The sequence below is a fragment of the Malus sylvestris genome, chromosome 16 (assembly GCF_916048215.2).
Source record: "Malus sylvestris chromosome 16, drMalSylv7.2, whole genome shotgun sequence".
Lineage (NCBI taxonomy): Eukaryota > Viridiplantae > Streptophyta > Magnoliopsida > Rosales > Rosaceae > Malus > Malus sylvestris.
In genome coordinates, this window is record NC_062275.1 from 15,760,670 (window position 1) to 15,778,839 (window position 18,170).

General features: G+C 36.5%; 1 protein-coding gene and 1 pseudogene across 1 annotated transcript; one reads left to right on the forward strand and one right to left on the reverse strand.

The window, feature by feature from the left end:
- Positions 1 to 774: 774 nt before the first annotated feature.
- On the forward strand, positions 775 to 3,047 carry LOC126607453 (sugar transport protein 13-like). The gene is made up of 4 exons (XM_050275033.1): positions 775 to 1,037; positions 1,172 to 1,494; positions 1,623 to 1,747; positions 1,872 to 3,047. The coding sequence occupies exons 1-4, from the start codon at positions 905 to 907 to the stop codon at positions 2,818 to 2,820; spliced, it is 1,530 nt and encodes a 509-aa protein (XP_050130990.1). The 5' UTR covers positions 775 to 904; the 3' UTR covers positions 2,821 to 3,047.
- Positions 3,048 to 3,481: 434 nt separating this feature from the next.
- LOC126607455 (sugar transport protein MST4-like) lies at positions 3,482 to 8,715 on the reverse strand (annotated as a pseudogene).
- Between the last annotated feature and the right edge of the window lie 9,455 nt (positions 8,716 to 18,170).

Here is an 18,170-nt window from a genome sequence, read left to right on the forward strand (position 1 = left end):
GAGAATAAACGGCTGTGCTGTGAGAATAAGCGGCTGTGAAATAAATCAGCAGTGTTTGGTAAAATTTTTTGTAAAAGTGCTTTTGAAAAAAAAAACAGTTTGATAATGAGTCTTTTCATTAAAGGATCACTGTAGCTCCGTGTGCTTTGAAAAAAAAAACTAGTTTTCCAAAGCTACAAATACCAGCTTCAGCTTTTTCCTTTGATTTCAGCTTATTCTCACAGCAGCTTCCAAAATAAGCCATTTTTTTTCAGTTTACCAAACACCTAAAACTCTCACAGCTTTTTTTCATGGGTACTTTTTTTTTAAGCACCTCACTCCCAAATCACCCCTTAGAAAGTCTAACTTCCTTTGGAACAAAAAGGAGAGTAATGCGGAGAGTCAAATTTAAATAGCCGCAAAAGTGCACAAGTGTCACCTGTAATCCTTTTGTGGCAAATATGAAATTTTATCAAATAAACCTATGCATACGAGATTCCTATAGGCAGTTTCAGACAAATGTATGTAAGAGTTGACGGATTAACTGCCACATATGGCAAAGAAATGTGGTCGTTCAAGCGTTACTCTTAACAGACTTGATCAACTTTAGTGCAACTAACTTCTCGTGAATGCCTAACCAAGCATCAAGAAAGAAAATCAACCGTAGATCATGCCATGGGGAAAGATCCTGGTAGCGGTATTGACTAAATCATCCACTTTCTACGTAGTTCATTCGGTGTTGCCACAAAGTTTTTCAGTATATAAACCCCACATGAACACGTCTTATTTCAACGAGCTAGTCTCTTCTTCTGAAGTTTCCTTAGGTCATCAATACATACAAAAATTTCCACATTTATCAAATTCGATACTGTGAAATAAAGTGCAGCAAAATAAGGTTTGAGTACTTAATTAAGAGCAAGAAACCATGGCGGGTGGTGGCTTTGGGGCTGCATCAGGAGGCGGAGACTTTGAAGCAAAGATAACGCCTCTTGTGATCATTTCTTGCATAATGGCTGCTAGCGGAGGCCTCATGTTTGGTTATGATGTTGGTATCTCAGGTACACATATGTGACTCAAGAGCTTTCCATAACATCCACACATACAATTAACTACCAGCGTATGTGTTTTGTCAAAACTTTATTAGATTTAATGTATAATTTTGTTTAATTTGATATATGGATATATAACGCAGGGGGTGTTACATCCATGCCCCATTTCCAGAAGAAATTCTTCCCGGTTGTGTATAGTAAGACTCAAGAGACTGGACTTGAGAGCAACTACTGCAAATACGATAATCAAGGCTTGCAGTTGTTCACATCTTCATTATACCTCGCTGCATTAATATCAACATTCTTTGCATCGTACACAACCAGATTGCTTGGTCGAAAGTTAACTATGTTGATTGCGGGGATTTTCTTTGTAGTCGGAACAGTTTTTAATGCGGCGGCTATCAACCTTCTCATGCTTATCATTGGGAGGATCTTACTTGGTTGTGGAGTTGGTTTTGCTAACCAGGTATATAATAAAAATTCGAAATAATTTCTTTTTGTTTTCAATAAACTGGCCACTACTTCACTAGCTGGTTTTTCCTGTCAAATGTTTTGAACACAATACAATTATTAAGCAAATATACATAACTACAGGCGGTACCGCTTTTCCTTTCGGAGATTGCACCCACAAGAATTCGAGGGGCACTTAACATCCTCTTCCAACTCAATATCACCATTGGCATTCTTTTTGCAAACCTTATCAACTATGGAACTAACAAGTAAGCCAGCCCAATCTTGCCTAGCTAATTCAAAAGACAATACCTGAACCAACAAATTTTAGTGTAGTAATATTTTCCAATCAATTGAATATAATTATTATTTTGGGTTACCATACATGCACAGAATTACAGGAGGATATGGATGGAGAGTGTCATTGGGTTTGGCTGGGATTCCAGCAGGTATGCTAACCTTGGGGTCTCTCATTGTGGTAGACACTCCTAACAGTTTGATCGAACGGGGCAAGTTGGAGGAAGGAAAAGCAGTTCTTAAAAGGATCCGTGGTGTTGACAATGTGGATCCAGAATTCTTAGAGATTGTTGAGGCAAGTCGGGTGGCTAAAGACGTAAAGAATCCCTTCCAAAATCTTCTTAAGCGTAGGAACAGGCCACAACTGATCATTGCAGTTATGATGCAAGTGTTCCAGCAATTCACTGGCATCAACGCAGTCATGTTCTACGCTCCGGTTTTGTTTCAGACCTTGGGTTTTAAAAGTGATGCTTCCCTCTACTCCGCGGTTATAACAGGAGCTGTCAACGTGCTATCAACCGTTGTATCAATCTACTTTGTTGACAAAGCTGGTCGCCGTGTTCTCTTATTAGAAGCTGGTGTCCAGATGTTCCTTTCTCAATTGGTGGTTGCAATAGTCATGGGACTCAGAGTCCAGGAACACTCTAACAACCTTACTCCAGGCTTGGCAATCCTTGTAGTGGTTATGGTTTGTAGCTTTGTGTCTTCCTTCGCATGGTCTTGGGGACCTCTTGGGTGGTTGATCCCTAGTGAGACATTCCCGCTGGAGGCTCGCTCAGCCGGCCAGAGTGTGACTGTGTGCATCAACATGCTCTTCACCTTTATTATAGCACAAGCCTTCCTCTCAATGCTTTGCCATATGAAGTTTGGCATTTTTTTGTTCTTCTGTGCTTGGGTCCTTGTCATGACAATCTTTGTCGTGTTCTTAATTCCTGAGACCAAGGGTGTCCCGATCGAAGAGATGACAGAAAGAGTCTGGAAGCAACATTGGTTCTGGAAGAGATTCATGGATGACTTTGAAGATGATCCCAAGGGCCATGTTTGAACTATCTCACCTCCGGTCTCTTCCTCACGGTTTATTACATTTCATAAGTTCCTTAAATGTGAAGCTTAGGATTAACTAATTCTTCCTTTACTTCTAGATAGTTGCCAAACAACCGGAGCTATGCTTCGTTAATGTTTTGAGATGCATTATTTGCACTTCCAAAATGTACTCCTGCTGTACTTTGACAGAATATTTTGCAGAAATAAAACGAAATATGTTATACAAAATGGTATGTTTATACTTGGTAGGAGTAGTTTCTGATATATTCATCCGTTTATAAACATCCCCATCTTCTATGGGATGATGAGTTGATTAATATTGGTATGTCAAGGCAACAAAAATGAACAAATTCAATGCATTAATAAGATAATCTCTTCGAGGAAGCTGCTCTATATCACTTGCTACAATGATTATCTGCCACAGAATAAATATTTAACACATCCTTACTAGAATCTTTAGTATCTTGAAAAAAGTATGAGAGAGTATAATTTCCAACTAAATATGAAAAATGAAAATCTTTAGTATCAAAGAAATATGAAAATCTACATTGTAATGGTACGTACAATTGTGATAAAGAAAATTGAAAGAAATTTTCCTAAGGCAGAAATTTGAGAAACCAGCTGCAACGTTAGCAACCACCATATAGAGACTGTAAGATGGTTCAAGCATCCGCTATAGCCTTGGGGTCATCTTCAACCTCATCCATATATCGCTTCCAGAACCAATGTTGTTTCCATACTCTTTCAGTCATTTCTTCAATAGGAACTCCCTTGGTCTCGGGAAGTAAGAAGATCACGAAGATTGTCATGACCAAAACCCAAGCTGCAAAGAACAAGAAAATGGCAAACTTCATGTGGCAAAGCATTGAGAGGAAGGCTTGCGCTATGATAAATGTGAAGAGCACGTTGAAAAAGACAGCCACACTCTGGCCAGCTGAGCGAGTCTCCAATGGGAAAGTCTCACTAGGAATCAGCCACCCGAGAGGTCCCCATGACCATGCAAAGGAGGCAACAAAAGTGCACACAAAAACCAGCACAAGAATTCCCAATCCATGTCCGAGGTTGTTAACATTGCCCTTAACTTTGAGTCCCATCACTATTGTAACCACCAGTTGAGAAAGGAGCACTCTGCGACCAGGTCTGTCCACAAAGTAGATTGATAACACGGTTGAGGGGACGTTGACAGCTCCTGTTATCACTGATGAGTAAAGGGAAGCATCACTCTTAAATCCCAAGGTTTTGAACAAAACGGGAGCGTAGAACATGATTGCGTTAATTCCAGTGAATTGCTGGAAAATCTGTAAGTGCACTCAAAAGCATAACATGTCAGACTATTATATTTGTGTGAATCAAAGTTGTCAGATACTGCGTAAATTAATTAGTTAACATGCACAACTATAGGCTATAGGTTCACCTGCATGAAAATTGCAATGATCAATTGAGGCCTGTTCCTACGCTTAAGGAGATTTTTGAAGGGACTTTTTACTTCATTAGCCACACGACTTGCCTCCACAATTTCTAAAAACTCTGGTTCTACGTTGTCTACACCCGAATTCTTTTAAGAATTGCTTTTCCTTCTTCCAATTTATCACGAGCAATCAAACTGTTTGGTGTGTCGACCACAATGAGAGACCCCAAGGTTAGCATGAGTGCTGGAACGCCAGCCAAACCCAGTGATATCCTCCATCCATAGTTCCCCTTAATTCTGCACATATGCATCTGATATAAGTTAGTTAATCAAATAAATATTATGCTAGCTAATAATAATTTGGGTTGAAGTGGGCGGCTGGCTTAATTACTTACTTGTCAGTTCCATAATTAATCATATTTGCTACAAGAATGCCACTGGTGCACATGAGCTGGAAGAGTATGTTAAGTGCCCCACGAATTCTTGTGGGTGCAACCTCCGAAAGGAAAAGTGGCACCGCCTGTATCATATACATACGTTAATTACTTACAATGGAAACTAAGAGTTTAGATTGATATAATTTAGAGGTAGTTATTTGAACCTGGTTAGCAAAACCAACTCCACAACCAAGTAAGATCCTCCCAATGATAAACATGGCAAGGTTCTGAGCTGCAAAATTTAAAACTGACCCGATTAGAAAGAAAACGGCAGCCATCAACATGGTTAGCTTCCGGCCTAGTGATTGGTAATGTACATCGCAACGAAGGCTGCTACCAGTGCAGCGAGGTACAATGAAGAAGTGAACAGTTGTAAGCCTTCATTATCGTATTTACAGTAATTGCTTTCAAGTCCGGGCTGTTGATTCTTTCTATACACGCTTGGGAAGAACTTTCTCAGGAACTCAGGCATGGATGTAACACCTCCTGCATAATTTGCATTATTAATTGATTGAGTTACAATTTTCCCCTAATGCATGCACACATGAGATAGAGCAAATTAGCTCTTAGCTAGGTGTGATGACCTAATGGCACACACACTACTACAAAACTACCCATTATTGGCACAAATGAAAATGACAAGAAAAGGTTATTATTGTCGGATTTTAAGCAAAATCCGACAAAAAATGGATGCAGTGACGGATATAATAAGTGACAGATTTGCCAGTGTCAGGAAATGAATTTTCTGACAGAAAATACTCTAAAACCGACAGAAATTGTAAAATGAACGTGTTTGTAGATACTACAAGATCGCATATGTAAAATATCTTAAAAAACAAACATTCAGAGATTATGTAACGGAACTAAAATTTTCGACGGTTAAAAACGAAAAATCACAATTTAACAGTTATTTTAGCTCCGATTTTGATGATTTTTTACAGCTCCACTCCTCGACCCTACAAGAATGTAGTGAATAAATTCGATCTTTAATTTAAAATATTTACACTAGTGGATACTAAAAAATCTTATTTTATACTTAATTGAAGTATAATATTAACTCAAGTGTTTGTTTAATCTACCGTTTTGACGTAACATGCATTCTACGAAACTTTTTTCAATGATCCAATCGTCAAACTTATTTGTACACACTCCGAGATTTCATACGTAAAAAATTGTAAAAAAACAAACATTCAGAGATTACGTAACGGAATAAAAAAATTTGACAGTTATAAACAAAAAATCACAATTTAACGGTTATTTTACCTTCGATTTTGATATTTTTTTACAGCTACACTCATCGACCCTATAAAAATGTAATGAATAAATTCGATCTTTAATTTAAAATATTTACACTAGTGAATTCCACAAAATCTTATCTTATACTTAATAGAAGTATAATATTAACTCTAAGTGTTTGTTTAATCTACCGTTTTGACGTAATATGTATTCTATGAAACTTTTTTCAACAATCCAACCGTCAAACTTATTTGTACACACTTCGAGATTGCTTACGTAAAAAATCGGTAAAAACAAACATTTAGAGATTAGGTAACGGAACAAAAGTTTCCGACGGTTATAAAAGAAAATTCATAATTTAATGGTTATTTTAGCTTCGATTTTGATGATTTTTTACAGCTACACTCCTCAACCCTATAAGAATGTAATGAATAAGTTTGATCTTCAATTTAAAATATTTACACTAGTGGATACCACAAAATCTTATTTTATACTTAATTGAAGTATAATATTAACTCAAATGTTTGTTTAATCTACCATTTTGACGCAATATGCATTCTACGAAAACTTTTTTCAACGATTTATCCGTCAAACTTATTTGTACACACCCCAAGATTGCATACGTAAAAAATTGTAAAAAACAAACATTCAGAGATTACGTAACGGAACAAAAAATTCGACGGTTATAAACGAAAAATCACAATTTAACGGTTATTTTAGCTCCGATTTTGATTATTTTTTATAGGAACACTCCTCGACCCTATAAGAATGTAATGAATAAATTCGATCTTTAATTTAAAATATTTACACTAGTGGATACCACAAAATCTTATTTTATACTTAATAGAAGTATAATATTAACTCTAAGTGTTTGTTTAATCTATCGTTTTGACGCAATATGCATTCTACGAAACTTTTTTCAACAATCCAACCGTCAAACTTATTTGTACACACTCCGAGATTGCATATGTAAAAAATCGTAAAAAACAAACATTCAGAGATTAGGTAACGGAATAAAAGTTTTCGACGGTTATAAAAGAAAAATAATAATTTAACGGTTATTTAAGTTCCAATTTTGATGAGTTTTTACAGCTACACTCCTCAACCCTATAAGAATGCAATGAATAAATTTGATCTTCAATTTAAAATATTTACACTAGTGGATACCATAAAATCCTATTTTATACTTAATTGAAGTATAATATTAACTCAAGTGTTTGTTTAATCTACCATTTTGACGCAACATGCATTCTACGAAAACTTTTTTCAACGATTTATCCGTCAAACTTATTTGTACACACCCCAAGATTGCATACGTAAAAAATCGTAAAAAACAAACATTCAGAGATTACGTAACGGAACAAAAAATTCGACGGTTATAAACGAAAAATCACAATTTAACGGTTATTTTAGCTCCGATTTTGATTATTTTTTATAGGAACACTCCTCGACCCTATAAGAATGTAATGAATAAATTCGATCTTTAATTTAAAATATTTACACTAGTGGACAAAATCTTATTTTATACTTAATAGAAGTATAATATTAACTCTAAGTGTTTGTTTAATCTACCGTTTTGAAGCAATATGCATTCTACGAAACTTTTTTCAATGATCTAACCATCATACTTATTTGTACACACTCCGAGATTGCATACGTAAAAAATCGTAAAATACAAACATTCAGAGATTAGGTAACAGAACAAAAGTTATCGACGATTATAAAAGAAAAATCACAATTTAACGGTTATTTTAGCTCCGATTTTGATGATTTTTTACAGCTACACTCCTCAACCCTATAAAAATGTAATGAATAAATTTGATCTTCAATTTAAAATATTTACACTAGTGGATACCACAAAATCTTATTTTATACTTAATAGAAGTATAATATGAACTCTAAGTGTTTGTTTAATCTACAGTTTTGATGCAATATGCATTCTATGAAACTTTTTTCAACGATCCAACTGTCAAACTTATTTTAACACACTCCGAGATTGTCTACGTAAAAAATCGTGAAAAAGAAACATTCAGAGATTAGGTAACGAAATAAAAAATTTCGATGGTTATAAACAAAAAATCATAATTTAACGGTTATTTTAGCTCCGATTTTGATGATTTTTTACAGCTACACTCCTCGACCCTATAAGAATGCATTGAACGAATTCAATCTTCGATTTAAAATATTTACAAGTATAACATTAACTCTTAAGTGTTTGTTAAATCTATCAATTTGATAGGATATGCATTCTACGAAACTAGTTTCAACAATCCAACTATCAAATATGTTTGTATATACTCCGAGATGGTATATGTAAAAAATTGCAAAAAAAAAAAAAAAACATTGAGAGATTAGGTAACGGGACCGTGAGTGAAAAAAAAAATTAAACCATTTGTTTATTTATTTTTAATCAATGTAACATTTTAAAATAATAAAATAGTCAATTTCTGTTGGTTATAACCGCCACCATTAACTTAGAAACAACCAGAATATGTTAAAAATATTTTTTTTTAAAATCAAAAATACTGAGGGTTATAATAATTTTATGGCGGTTAAATCCGTCAGGAAAAATCCGTTAGGAATTGATGTGATATCTTTTATTCGTCAGAATGACTTATTAACTACTAGGATCGTCCGACACCTAAAGCTAATATTGTAGTAGTGACATACATATGTACGTACCTGAAATACCAACACCATAACCAAACATGAGGCCTCCGGTAGAGGCCAATATACAAGAAATTATCACAGGAGGCGTGATCTTTGCCTCAAAATCTCCCCCTCCTCCTGCGGCCCCAAATCCACCACCCGCCATTGCGCTTCTGCTTTTATGTATTTTTTTTACACTTTATGTACTACAGATTAAACTTACTTTGCTCTGTACCCTAAATCTGAAGACTTGCTCAAGACCTGAACGCTTGAGGGGATTTATTTACCTGACGACCTCAAGACCCGAAGGCGACAGAGAGTGAACCACGTAGAAAATGGATGACTGTCATGACTTATTATGTTGCATGGACAGGAACTTTCCACATGGCGTCAGCAACTCTTGGTCTAGTCTTCCTCTTGTTGCTTTGCTTAGTCTTAGTTATGGGCAGGATATATTTAGACGGCCTAAAAGCAGATCCTCATTCAGCTAGAACTATTGTCGATTTTGTGATTAAATATTAGCTAAATGTAGGCTTTCTAAATATCCATTTTACAAATTTTATATGTGATTGAAGTTATATTATGAGAAATTTTATTTAGACCCATTTATTTTCTTTCTACACCCACCTTATTATTTTTTATTTTGAAATTCCGAATGTGTCCAATAATTTTCTCTTTACACCCAAAATTCAAAAGAATGAAAAATAAAAATAAAATTCAAGCACTAGGAAACTCCGGCCACCCTATCTCTCCAAATCCCAACCACTCTCAATTTCTACCCTTCCCCAACCCCCACTGCCACATTCCCTACTGTCCACTAAAGAGGATTGAAGGCTCCATACTTCCAGATCCATATGTTAGCCATCTGTATCAACAGTTAACATAAGATTTGACAATTACTTTGACTGCCAAACCATTAGCATCATAAGCATCACCTGAGTCTTAGCATTGATCCACGAGTCTCCCCAGACATAGATCCCATGGTTACGAACAAGCACAGCTGTTGTTTTCGGGTAGGCTTCAATCTATTGAACATGAAGGCAAGCAAAATACTCATCCATATTGAAATTCAAAGTTTAATGTACTGATGTTTTTTTTTTTCCAATAACAATCAAGCAGTTACTTTGAAAACAGAAAACCTTATCCATTAGCAAAGCTAACAATATGAAATGACAAAGAATTAAGTGCGTAACTGTGTCATGCATGCAGCTCAAGCATGCAGCAGCTACAAGTATTCTTTCTAGGTGATGGTGGTATCTCTGGGCGTTTACCATAGCTCTCAACTTCGATCCCATTAACTTCAATCCCAGCCAAGCTTTAGATATGCCAAATGGGTGAATCATGTGTTGGCACAACATAAAGACCCGAACATAGAATGACTCAAGGGGTTTTCATTGTCCAGTACTTGAAGGACAAGTTAGAGTGAGTGATGGCTAAGATTTTTGGGGTTTTCATTGTGGGTGGGGTGGTAGGAGAGGTGGGGGGGGGGGGGGTGGTTAGGGACGGGTAGAAATTGGAGGTGGTTGGGGTTTGGAGAGATGGGGTGACCGGAATTTTTTAGTGTTGTAATTTAATTTTTATTTTTTGTTCTTTTTCATTATGGGTGTAAAAAAGAATTGTTGGGTACTTTTGGAATTTCAAGATAAAAAAAGATAAACTAGGTGTAAAAAGATGATAAATGGGTCTGAATAAAATTTTCCTTATATTATCTAGTGGTAAACCATGTATTTATTTTAAGACTTCTATTTATAAGTTAAATCTGTTTTGTTTTAACAATAGTAGTTAATTAATATTTTTATGTTTTGACATATAAGTTTGTATGATTACAAACGATATTTGATAGGATTTTTACCATTTGCAAAAAAGAATTAAAAACGCCTAAATGCAAGAGAACAAGATTATTGAAGTATAAACAGCTCAAATAATGTCGTTCTCCACAACAAGGATTGATATAGATTATTTAATTTAAAAACAATTCTTAATTAACTATATATTCAACAGAAGGTTTCGAAAAGATTTGAAATTGTGAATTTAAATAACAAAAATAGAAAATAAAATAATTGAAACCAACTTTAAGAAAAACTGGCGGCAAGAAAAGAAAATAGTTTTGGAAAAATCATATGTAAAATGCATTAGGGTTTAGTCATCATCATTAACAATCATATATAGTTATACCAATTATTTATAATGTTGGAAAATATTAGTATTTATAGCTATTTGATTATTTGAGTTTGTTTGTTAATTAGTATATGAGCTTAACCCATCCGAATTAGGGTTTCTAGGTTTTGCTCTATATAAATATAGCTTATAGTTTAGTATGAAGTGAAGTTAGTCACCATGGCTGGTTTGGTATTGTTGTGCTTTGAAAAAAACTGCTTCTGCTGTGCTGTGAGAATAAGTAGCTGTGAAATAAAGCAGCAGAGTGTTTGGTAAACTTTTTTGTAAAAGTGCTTTTGAAAGAAAAAAAGCAGTATTATAGTTTTGGTAAACTTTTATGTAAAACAGCTGTGACTATGTGAAATGACAAAAAATGATATAATACTAGATGTGCCATTAATTTAATTTTCTTAACAAATAAAGGTGAATTACTAAATATACTTTATTTTTAAAAGAAAAATATTTATAAACTTTATCTTAAACATATAACTCAACGTTTAACAAGAAATCATAATCCAACATTTAACATATAATCCAACATTTATGCTGTTTCACGTTTTCAGCTTTTTTTCAAAGTTCATTTGTGTTGCTTCATGTTTTCAGCTTTTTTTTCATCCAAAACTGTGAAAATAAGCTATTCTTAAGTGTTTACCAAACACCTTTTTGAGCTCAACTTTTTTTGATACCCACTTTTTATAAAAGTACCTCAGTACCAAACTAGTACGTAGTCTCTTAGGATTTTGTAGCCGTTTTGGCATTCTTGTTTGTTTAATAATATTTTTATTATTTTGTAGTCTTGTTCCTCGAACTTTGATATTCAACTTGGTATCAGAGCAGGTTTTGTCCTTTGAAATTTAATTTGCCCTTGATTTGTATCAGTTTGTTTGTCTATCTTGTTAGTTGTTTAGATTATCGTTGGTTTAGTTTGAAAAATAAAAAAAAATAAAAAAAAACTATCATCGCCAAAACCTAAAGTATGTAACCGAAGTCATCGCTCGCACCAGATCCTGCTGAGAAACCGCTCAACTTGCACTTCCTCCTGCATCTGCACCAGTTTGAACCATTGCCTGCTGATAAGCTCATATTTATATATATTTTACATAAAATTCACTTGTCTTTTCTTAGTTAGTTCCTTATATTTTTGAGCTATTTACTATGTTTTTGTATTTTGTGTGATTTATCAAGCAAAGAAAAGAAAAGTAGCACAAGTGAGATATTAAGTAACAAATTCGTCAAAACTGCCTGTGCAGATTAGCTGACTTTGGAAGCATGTTACGAACAACTCAGAATGAATGAGAAAATGAGCCTTATATGCTTGGAAAACTACGGATGTCTATTTTCTGGAGCAATTCACGGATTGTTAATATCATTTTTCTAGAAGAAGTTATGGGCATTGTAACACTGAAAGGTTCAGAAAAGGGCTAAGCAGATTTGGCTAATAAAATGAGAAAGTAAAGGCACTTGTTTGGTGTTTTGCTTTGTCATCAACACTCAGCAGCAAATGGGGTTATGATTGCACTCATTTGGCTTTGGAGCAAGTGGAAATGCACATGCAAAAGAGAAACATGGACAGCTACACACATGCAAACTACACAGCATGGAGGGCTTGGCATGGGCAGAAAATGGATGGATTGTTGGCTGAAATAATGAAGAACATGTGTGTGCAAATACAAAGGGAAAACACACACACATGGGCGAAGGAAACACACACACATGGGCAAAGGAAAGACACGCACATGGGAAGAAAATGGGTTGATTTGTGGCTGAAATGATGAAGAACATGTGTGTAAATGTAAAGGAGAAACATGGCAGAAAATGTGTTTGTTTTGTGGCTGAAATGATGGAGGTCATATGTGTGCAAATGTAAAGGGAAACATGGACATCATACACCCATACAAACTGCACATGCAAGGAATTGAAGTGGTCATCTCCTTAGCCTATAAATACATCCACCATTCCCCTTCCTAAGAACAATCTTGATCCATCAAAAGAGCTCCATTCCATTCCATCCATACATCCATAAATCCCACATTTCACAAACACAAATACATTTTCCTTCCCTTGGCCGAGACATTCACCAATCCTAAATACATTCCTAACATTTCCATATATCCATACACATCCTAGACACTTGTGCCGCAACAAAGAGAAGAAGGAGGACCCTTAGACGTGCTTGCCATTCAAGTTGGATTGTTGGAGCGTTTTTAGGTGTTTTCATTCTTTTATTTGCAATGTCTAAATTTGTTTATCTTTGCTTTGTGAGTATGAGGAACTAAACCCCCCTTAGCTAGGGGGAATTCGAAACCATGTTCATGCTTGCAATATGATTTGATTACTTTCAGTTATGATTCATAAGTTGTGAATTCAATTTACTTATCCATTTGAATTAAAACTTATTTGTGTATGTTGGTTGAGAGTGCACGCTTAATTTTCATGCATAAATCTGATGCTAGGATATAAGGGAGTTTCACCTAATCGTTATGAACTTATATTCACAAGTAGTGAAGGTTTCTCTTCACAACCGTGTTAAGTAAATTCTTGGCATAAGTTTCATGCAATTCATAGTTACAAGTGTTTCGTCATTGCTTATGATTTTCATAGAACTTAATGATTCTTGCTTGTATCTCTATTATGCAATTCATGTAGAGAACTTGTGGGGAATGCTTTGGGTTGTTGTATGCAATCATCCAATTCAATGAAATTAGGAAAATTTGAGGGTTAATTAGTGCAATTCATAGTTAATCTGGGGCGTTGAGAATTAGTAGTTTATTGAAAAGCAACTCGAAATCGTTTTGTTTGCAAGTGTGTCATGTGTGGAGAAGAACCTCCTAGCTAGCCTTCCATCCATTCAATTTACTCAAATTCGTGCAGATTTCATTAGTTCTTTAATTTACTTGTTTTGTTTTCAAATTCATCAAAACCAAAACCCCCTTTACCTTGTTGAGTCATATTAGTTAGAAACTGATTTAGTTTGTGCTTTTAAGTATTTCGAACCAAGTTGAAACCAAAATTCTTCCAAAAGTGTGTTTAGAGTCCAAATCTGCCCAGTTTGTGTTTTTAGGCAGATTTAAGTGTTTTTAGCTTGTTTTGAGTTCTTTGAGTTTGTTTTGAATTCTTTGAGTCTAGTTTAGTGTTTTAAACTTAATTTTACGTTTTTAAGTCAGTTTCAAGTGTTTTAGCAATCCCTCCTAATCCCCGGCCTAGAACGATCCCTACTTACATTCTTTACTACAATTGACAACAAGAGGGTTTAATTTGTGTGTTAAGATAATTTTCGCATCACCTGCCATTGATCATCATTGCCACACCACCAGCCCAGTCACACCGCATTGCTGCCCAAAACTCGGACATGTATGATCCAACTATTCTTCACATCTGACGCTGCAAATGAATGCAGTTGATCCGTACCCATTGAACCTACATCTCGTTCACCTTGAACCAGTCTCGCCGCCTGCTTGAATCTCCCGCGCCCACCCACCACCTGCAAATCAATTGTGAACCTCTCCATCCTTGTTGCGATGCTACATCCATCGATCCACGAATCTGATCATTTTGTTGCTGTTGTTCTAGGGGAAGATTGGTTCAATGCAAGAAAGAAAATTATGTTTGTTGAAGGAAAGCATTTGAAAAAGTCCTAGGAGAAAGGAAAAAAAAAAAAAAACAAGGTTTGATTCCTTGAGGCCCACACGGTTAAAGAGGAAAATGAAGTTGGTTGTTTTAAAGGTTTTGCAGCCCATGTGTTAATGCTAATGGCCTTGTGTTTTGAAGCATGTTGTTGCTCACCACAACGATTGCTGGGGTGATTGGACATGTGACCACTCAAGTAATAGTAGTTTTTTTTTATTTGTTGCTACAATTAAGATAGGGAAATCTTGTCCGTTTAGTGACGGGTTCTGTCCATACGCTCAACAGTAGCCAGTCTGAATCTAAATCAATTCGCTAGTTCGCCAATCAAGTCAAGTCAAGTTTGCATGTCTGCCAGTCCACATCTGTTTGTTTACAAACCCACATCGTATACCTCCATGAGTTTGACGGGGTGTTGGAAAATATTAGTAGTTATGGTTATTTGATTATTTGAGTTTGCTTGTTAGTTTAGTATATGGGCTTAGCCCATCCAAATTAGGGTTTCTAGGTTTTGCTCTCTATAAATATAGCTTATAGTTTAGTATGAAGTAAAGTTAGTCACGATGTAATCTCTTGGGATTTTGTAGTCATTTTGGCATTCTTGTTTGTTTAATAATGTTCTTATTATTTTGTAGTCTTGTTCGTCACTCACTCTCAAATATTACCACATATATACTTTGAAGATTAGGTTTTCCCAATGCATATCCAACTCATGAATCATGATATTCAAGCTAGAACGTATATGTAATATGCAATCCATATGTGATATTCAGATCAAATATCAACATGCAAGACTCATTAAGTTTGTGAAAATCTTTGGAAAAACCATGCATGGAACTTTTAACATGATATTCACCTTCAGCGATATTACAATTATCAATGACAAGAATCTCCACTCAATTTCAAGGTGATATTCCAACAAAAATTTCATCAAATTACTTGTCTAAATATCCTAATGATGACCTATCATCAAGAGACATGGATAGTTTAAATGCGGTGAGTAAGTGGTATTCCATCAGAAATTGCATCAAACTACTGGTCTAAATATCGTAATAGTGGCCATTCTCAAGCCATATGGTTTAAATGTTGTAATATATAATTCAAAGCATGCATGCATAATATCATAAGAAATTTGATAAGAAACTACATAATCATGCTAAGGTTCATGGCCTTGCCCTAGCAAAAGAAATTAATTACGCATATTCATAATTGAAAAGCAAATATTATTAAGATGAAGTAAAGAAAACACCCTTGAGAAAAGATAAAATGCGTCCAAAAGCCTCAGTGCCAAAGATGCATTCTTAGAATATATCACATAAAAACTCTAACTAGCTAGGACCCGGCAACATAATATATATGGCATAAAATAAAGTCCCACCTAAAAAGGGTCTCCTAACAAAAGTGGAAAACTTCTCTCCCCGTGAGAGTTTTTCTCTTCCCGTGAGAGTTTTTCTCTCCGCCGCCGTGAGAGTTAACCTACTGTGTTATACCACTTTTCAGTCCACCTAAACCACCTTCCTCATTTATTTTCATCCAACCTACAACATCAGAGATCTCATCCAATCTTAAATTATAGCCCTGAGTCCACATCCCCCTCTGCCTTTACTTCGTAAAAATCTAACCTAAATCTTATGTACTTTTACCCTGGTTTATTTCGCAGATCTATATTCCCAACTACCTCTTCTCTCCCTAGTGGTTTATCTCACATCATTATTTCTTTATGGTTGGTTTTTCTCTAAGTTTTTCGTTGGCTTGTCCTTATTAAGTTGAGTTGTAGTCTATGACATAACCAGCCGTCTCAACATTTATTGTCCAAGATGGGATGTTCAACCACCCAATCCTGGGGAATTAATAATGGATCTGGAGTTAGATATGATAGTAACCAAATAGCTGAGGAGAATTACTCGGGTATCCTTCTTTGTTTTCTCTTGTGCTATGGTCTATTGTTGCTAAGGAGGAAACCAAGGAAAATACTTTTGCTAGTCGAAAAAAAAAGGCTTATGGCAACCCAGCAGAGTGCGGAAGATTTGGCGGTGCAATTGGATGGGGCCTTGAAGTTGACCAACATAGAGCACGGTATCAAGCTAGTAGGGGTTGCCCTTGTCGATCAACCACTCAACAAATGAAGAGTAAGGAATATCCTAAGGAGCGCTTAGAAAGACATGGGGGTGCTTCAAATCAACTGGGTAAAGGAGAATGTCTATATTATTACGGTCAGGGATGAGGAGACGTCGTCCCACATCCTAAGCTTGGTTCCATGGGTCGTGATGAAGCTAAACTTCTCTGTCAGAGACTGGCCATCTAATCTCTCTTTGGATGAGATACCTCTTCATCGGGTTCCATTATGGACACCAATGAGAATAGTACCGCTTAATCTCGAAATGATAGATAATGTGAAAAAGTTGATAGTTGAAGCCGGGGTTTTCCTTGAACTAAAGGATATTGCTTTGGCAACAGGTTTCCTTAGGGTTAAGATCTTGGTTGATACCATAAATCCTCTGACACCTGGATGTTGGCTCGCTAGGAATGGAGACAGAGATTCGTGGGTGGAGTTTAGTTATGAAAAGTTGCAGGACTTCTGTTACAAATGCGGAAGAATAGGGCATGCCGTGATTGAGTGTTCCTTTAATAGCAGTGAGGTTAAGGCCTATGGGGACTGGATTAAAGCTAAAATGATTTGTGACATTCAGGAAGCTACCCCGGCATAACATGTGCTAATGGGGTATCGTCGGCAAGCGGGGATGAGTCACATGAGTCGGAGAATCCCACCTCTCTTGAATGGGTCACACACGTGTGAGGAGGCAAGTGAGGAAAGAAAACATGATGGACAGAGGTCATATCCATTACAGGGCAGACAAAAGAAAGGCTACCACCCGCGGACTGTGTCAGATGAACGTTCCAGAGGTACAAGTGACATACAAAAGGGCATTAACTCCATTGTGGGGACGACGAAGACCTTAGGTTTGGGTGGTCACAACCAATTGGTAGTGGGATGTGAGTTAACCAGGGACCATATATGGAGATAGAATGAGCCTATCCGTGGAGCCTAAAAAATGACAGTAGAATAGAAGAGTCAAAAGAGAATAGGCTTTCTCGTAAGGGTTCATGGGTTATACTAGCTAGCCCAATTGTTTCAACATCCGGTCTAGTATCCTTACGTATTTCTAATGAGGGAGCCATGAGTACACGAGCCCATTCCCAACAGACCCTTCGGTCTGCCTAGGTACAAATAGAACCGTCAGTTTGGGGTTTTTTTGAGGAGCTTGGGTTAAAAAGGATAAGGGGAAGTTTCAAACAGGGAGGCAGGCAGCTGATAAGGAAGAGGCGCAGGAAGGGGGATACTAGTAGGACCAATAACCCAGGCCTGGCATTTGGAGATCAATTGCTGGAGACTCCTACAATCCGTGAAGCGGGTGCAGCAGGTGAATCAACCAGGGCTCGAGGGGAAAATGAATCGGTTTGTGGCAGTGGCGGCTAGCCCGGAATAGTCGCAAGGTCATCATGATTTACCTAATGTGGAATTGTTGTGAGTGTCACATCCCGGCCCAGGATTTCACCGTAGCATGATATTGTCCACTTTGGGCCCTGGCCACGCCCTCACAGTTTTGCTTCTGGGAACTCAAACGAGAACTTCCCAGTGGATCACTCATCTTGGGATTTCTCTTGTGCGAACTCGTTTAACTTCGGAGTTCTGATGGAACCAGAAGCCAGTGAGCTCCTAAAATGTCTCGTGTTAGGTAAAGATGTGAATATACATATAAGGCTTACAGGATCCTCACCCCTGGGCAATGTGGGATCTTACAATCCACCCCCTTCAGGGGCCCGACCTCTTCGTCGGCA

Excerpts from the sequence above, each read along its gene's own strand:
- LOC126607453 (XM_050275033.1), top strand. The coding sequence starts at position 905 with ATGGCGGGTGGTGGCTTTGGGGCTGCATCAGGAGGCGGAGACTTTGAA. Across the intron at positions 1,038-1,171 it reads TTATGATGTTGGTATCTCAG|GGGGTGTTACATCCATGCCC; the intron begins GTACACATATGT and ends TATATAACGCAG. Across the intron at positions 1,495-1,622 it reads GAGTTGGTTTTGCTAACCAG|GCGGTACCGCTTTTCCTTTC; the intron begins GTATATAATAAA and ends ACATAACTACAG.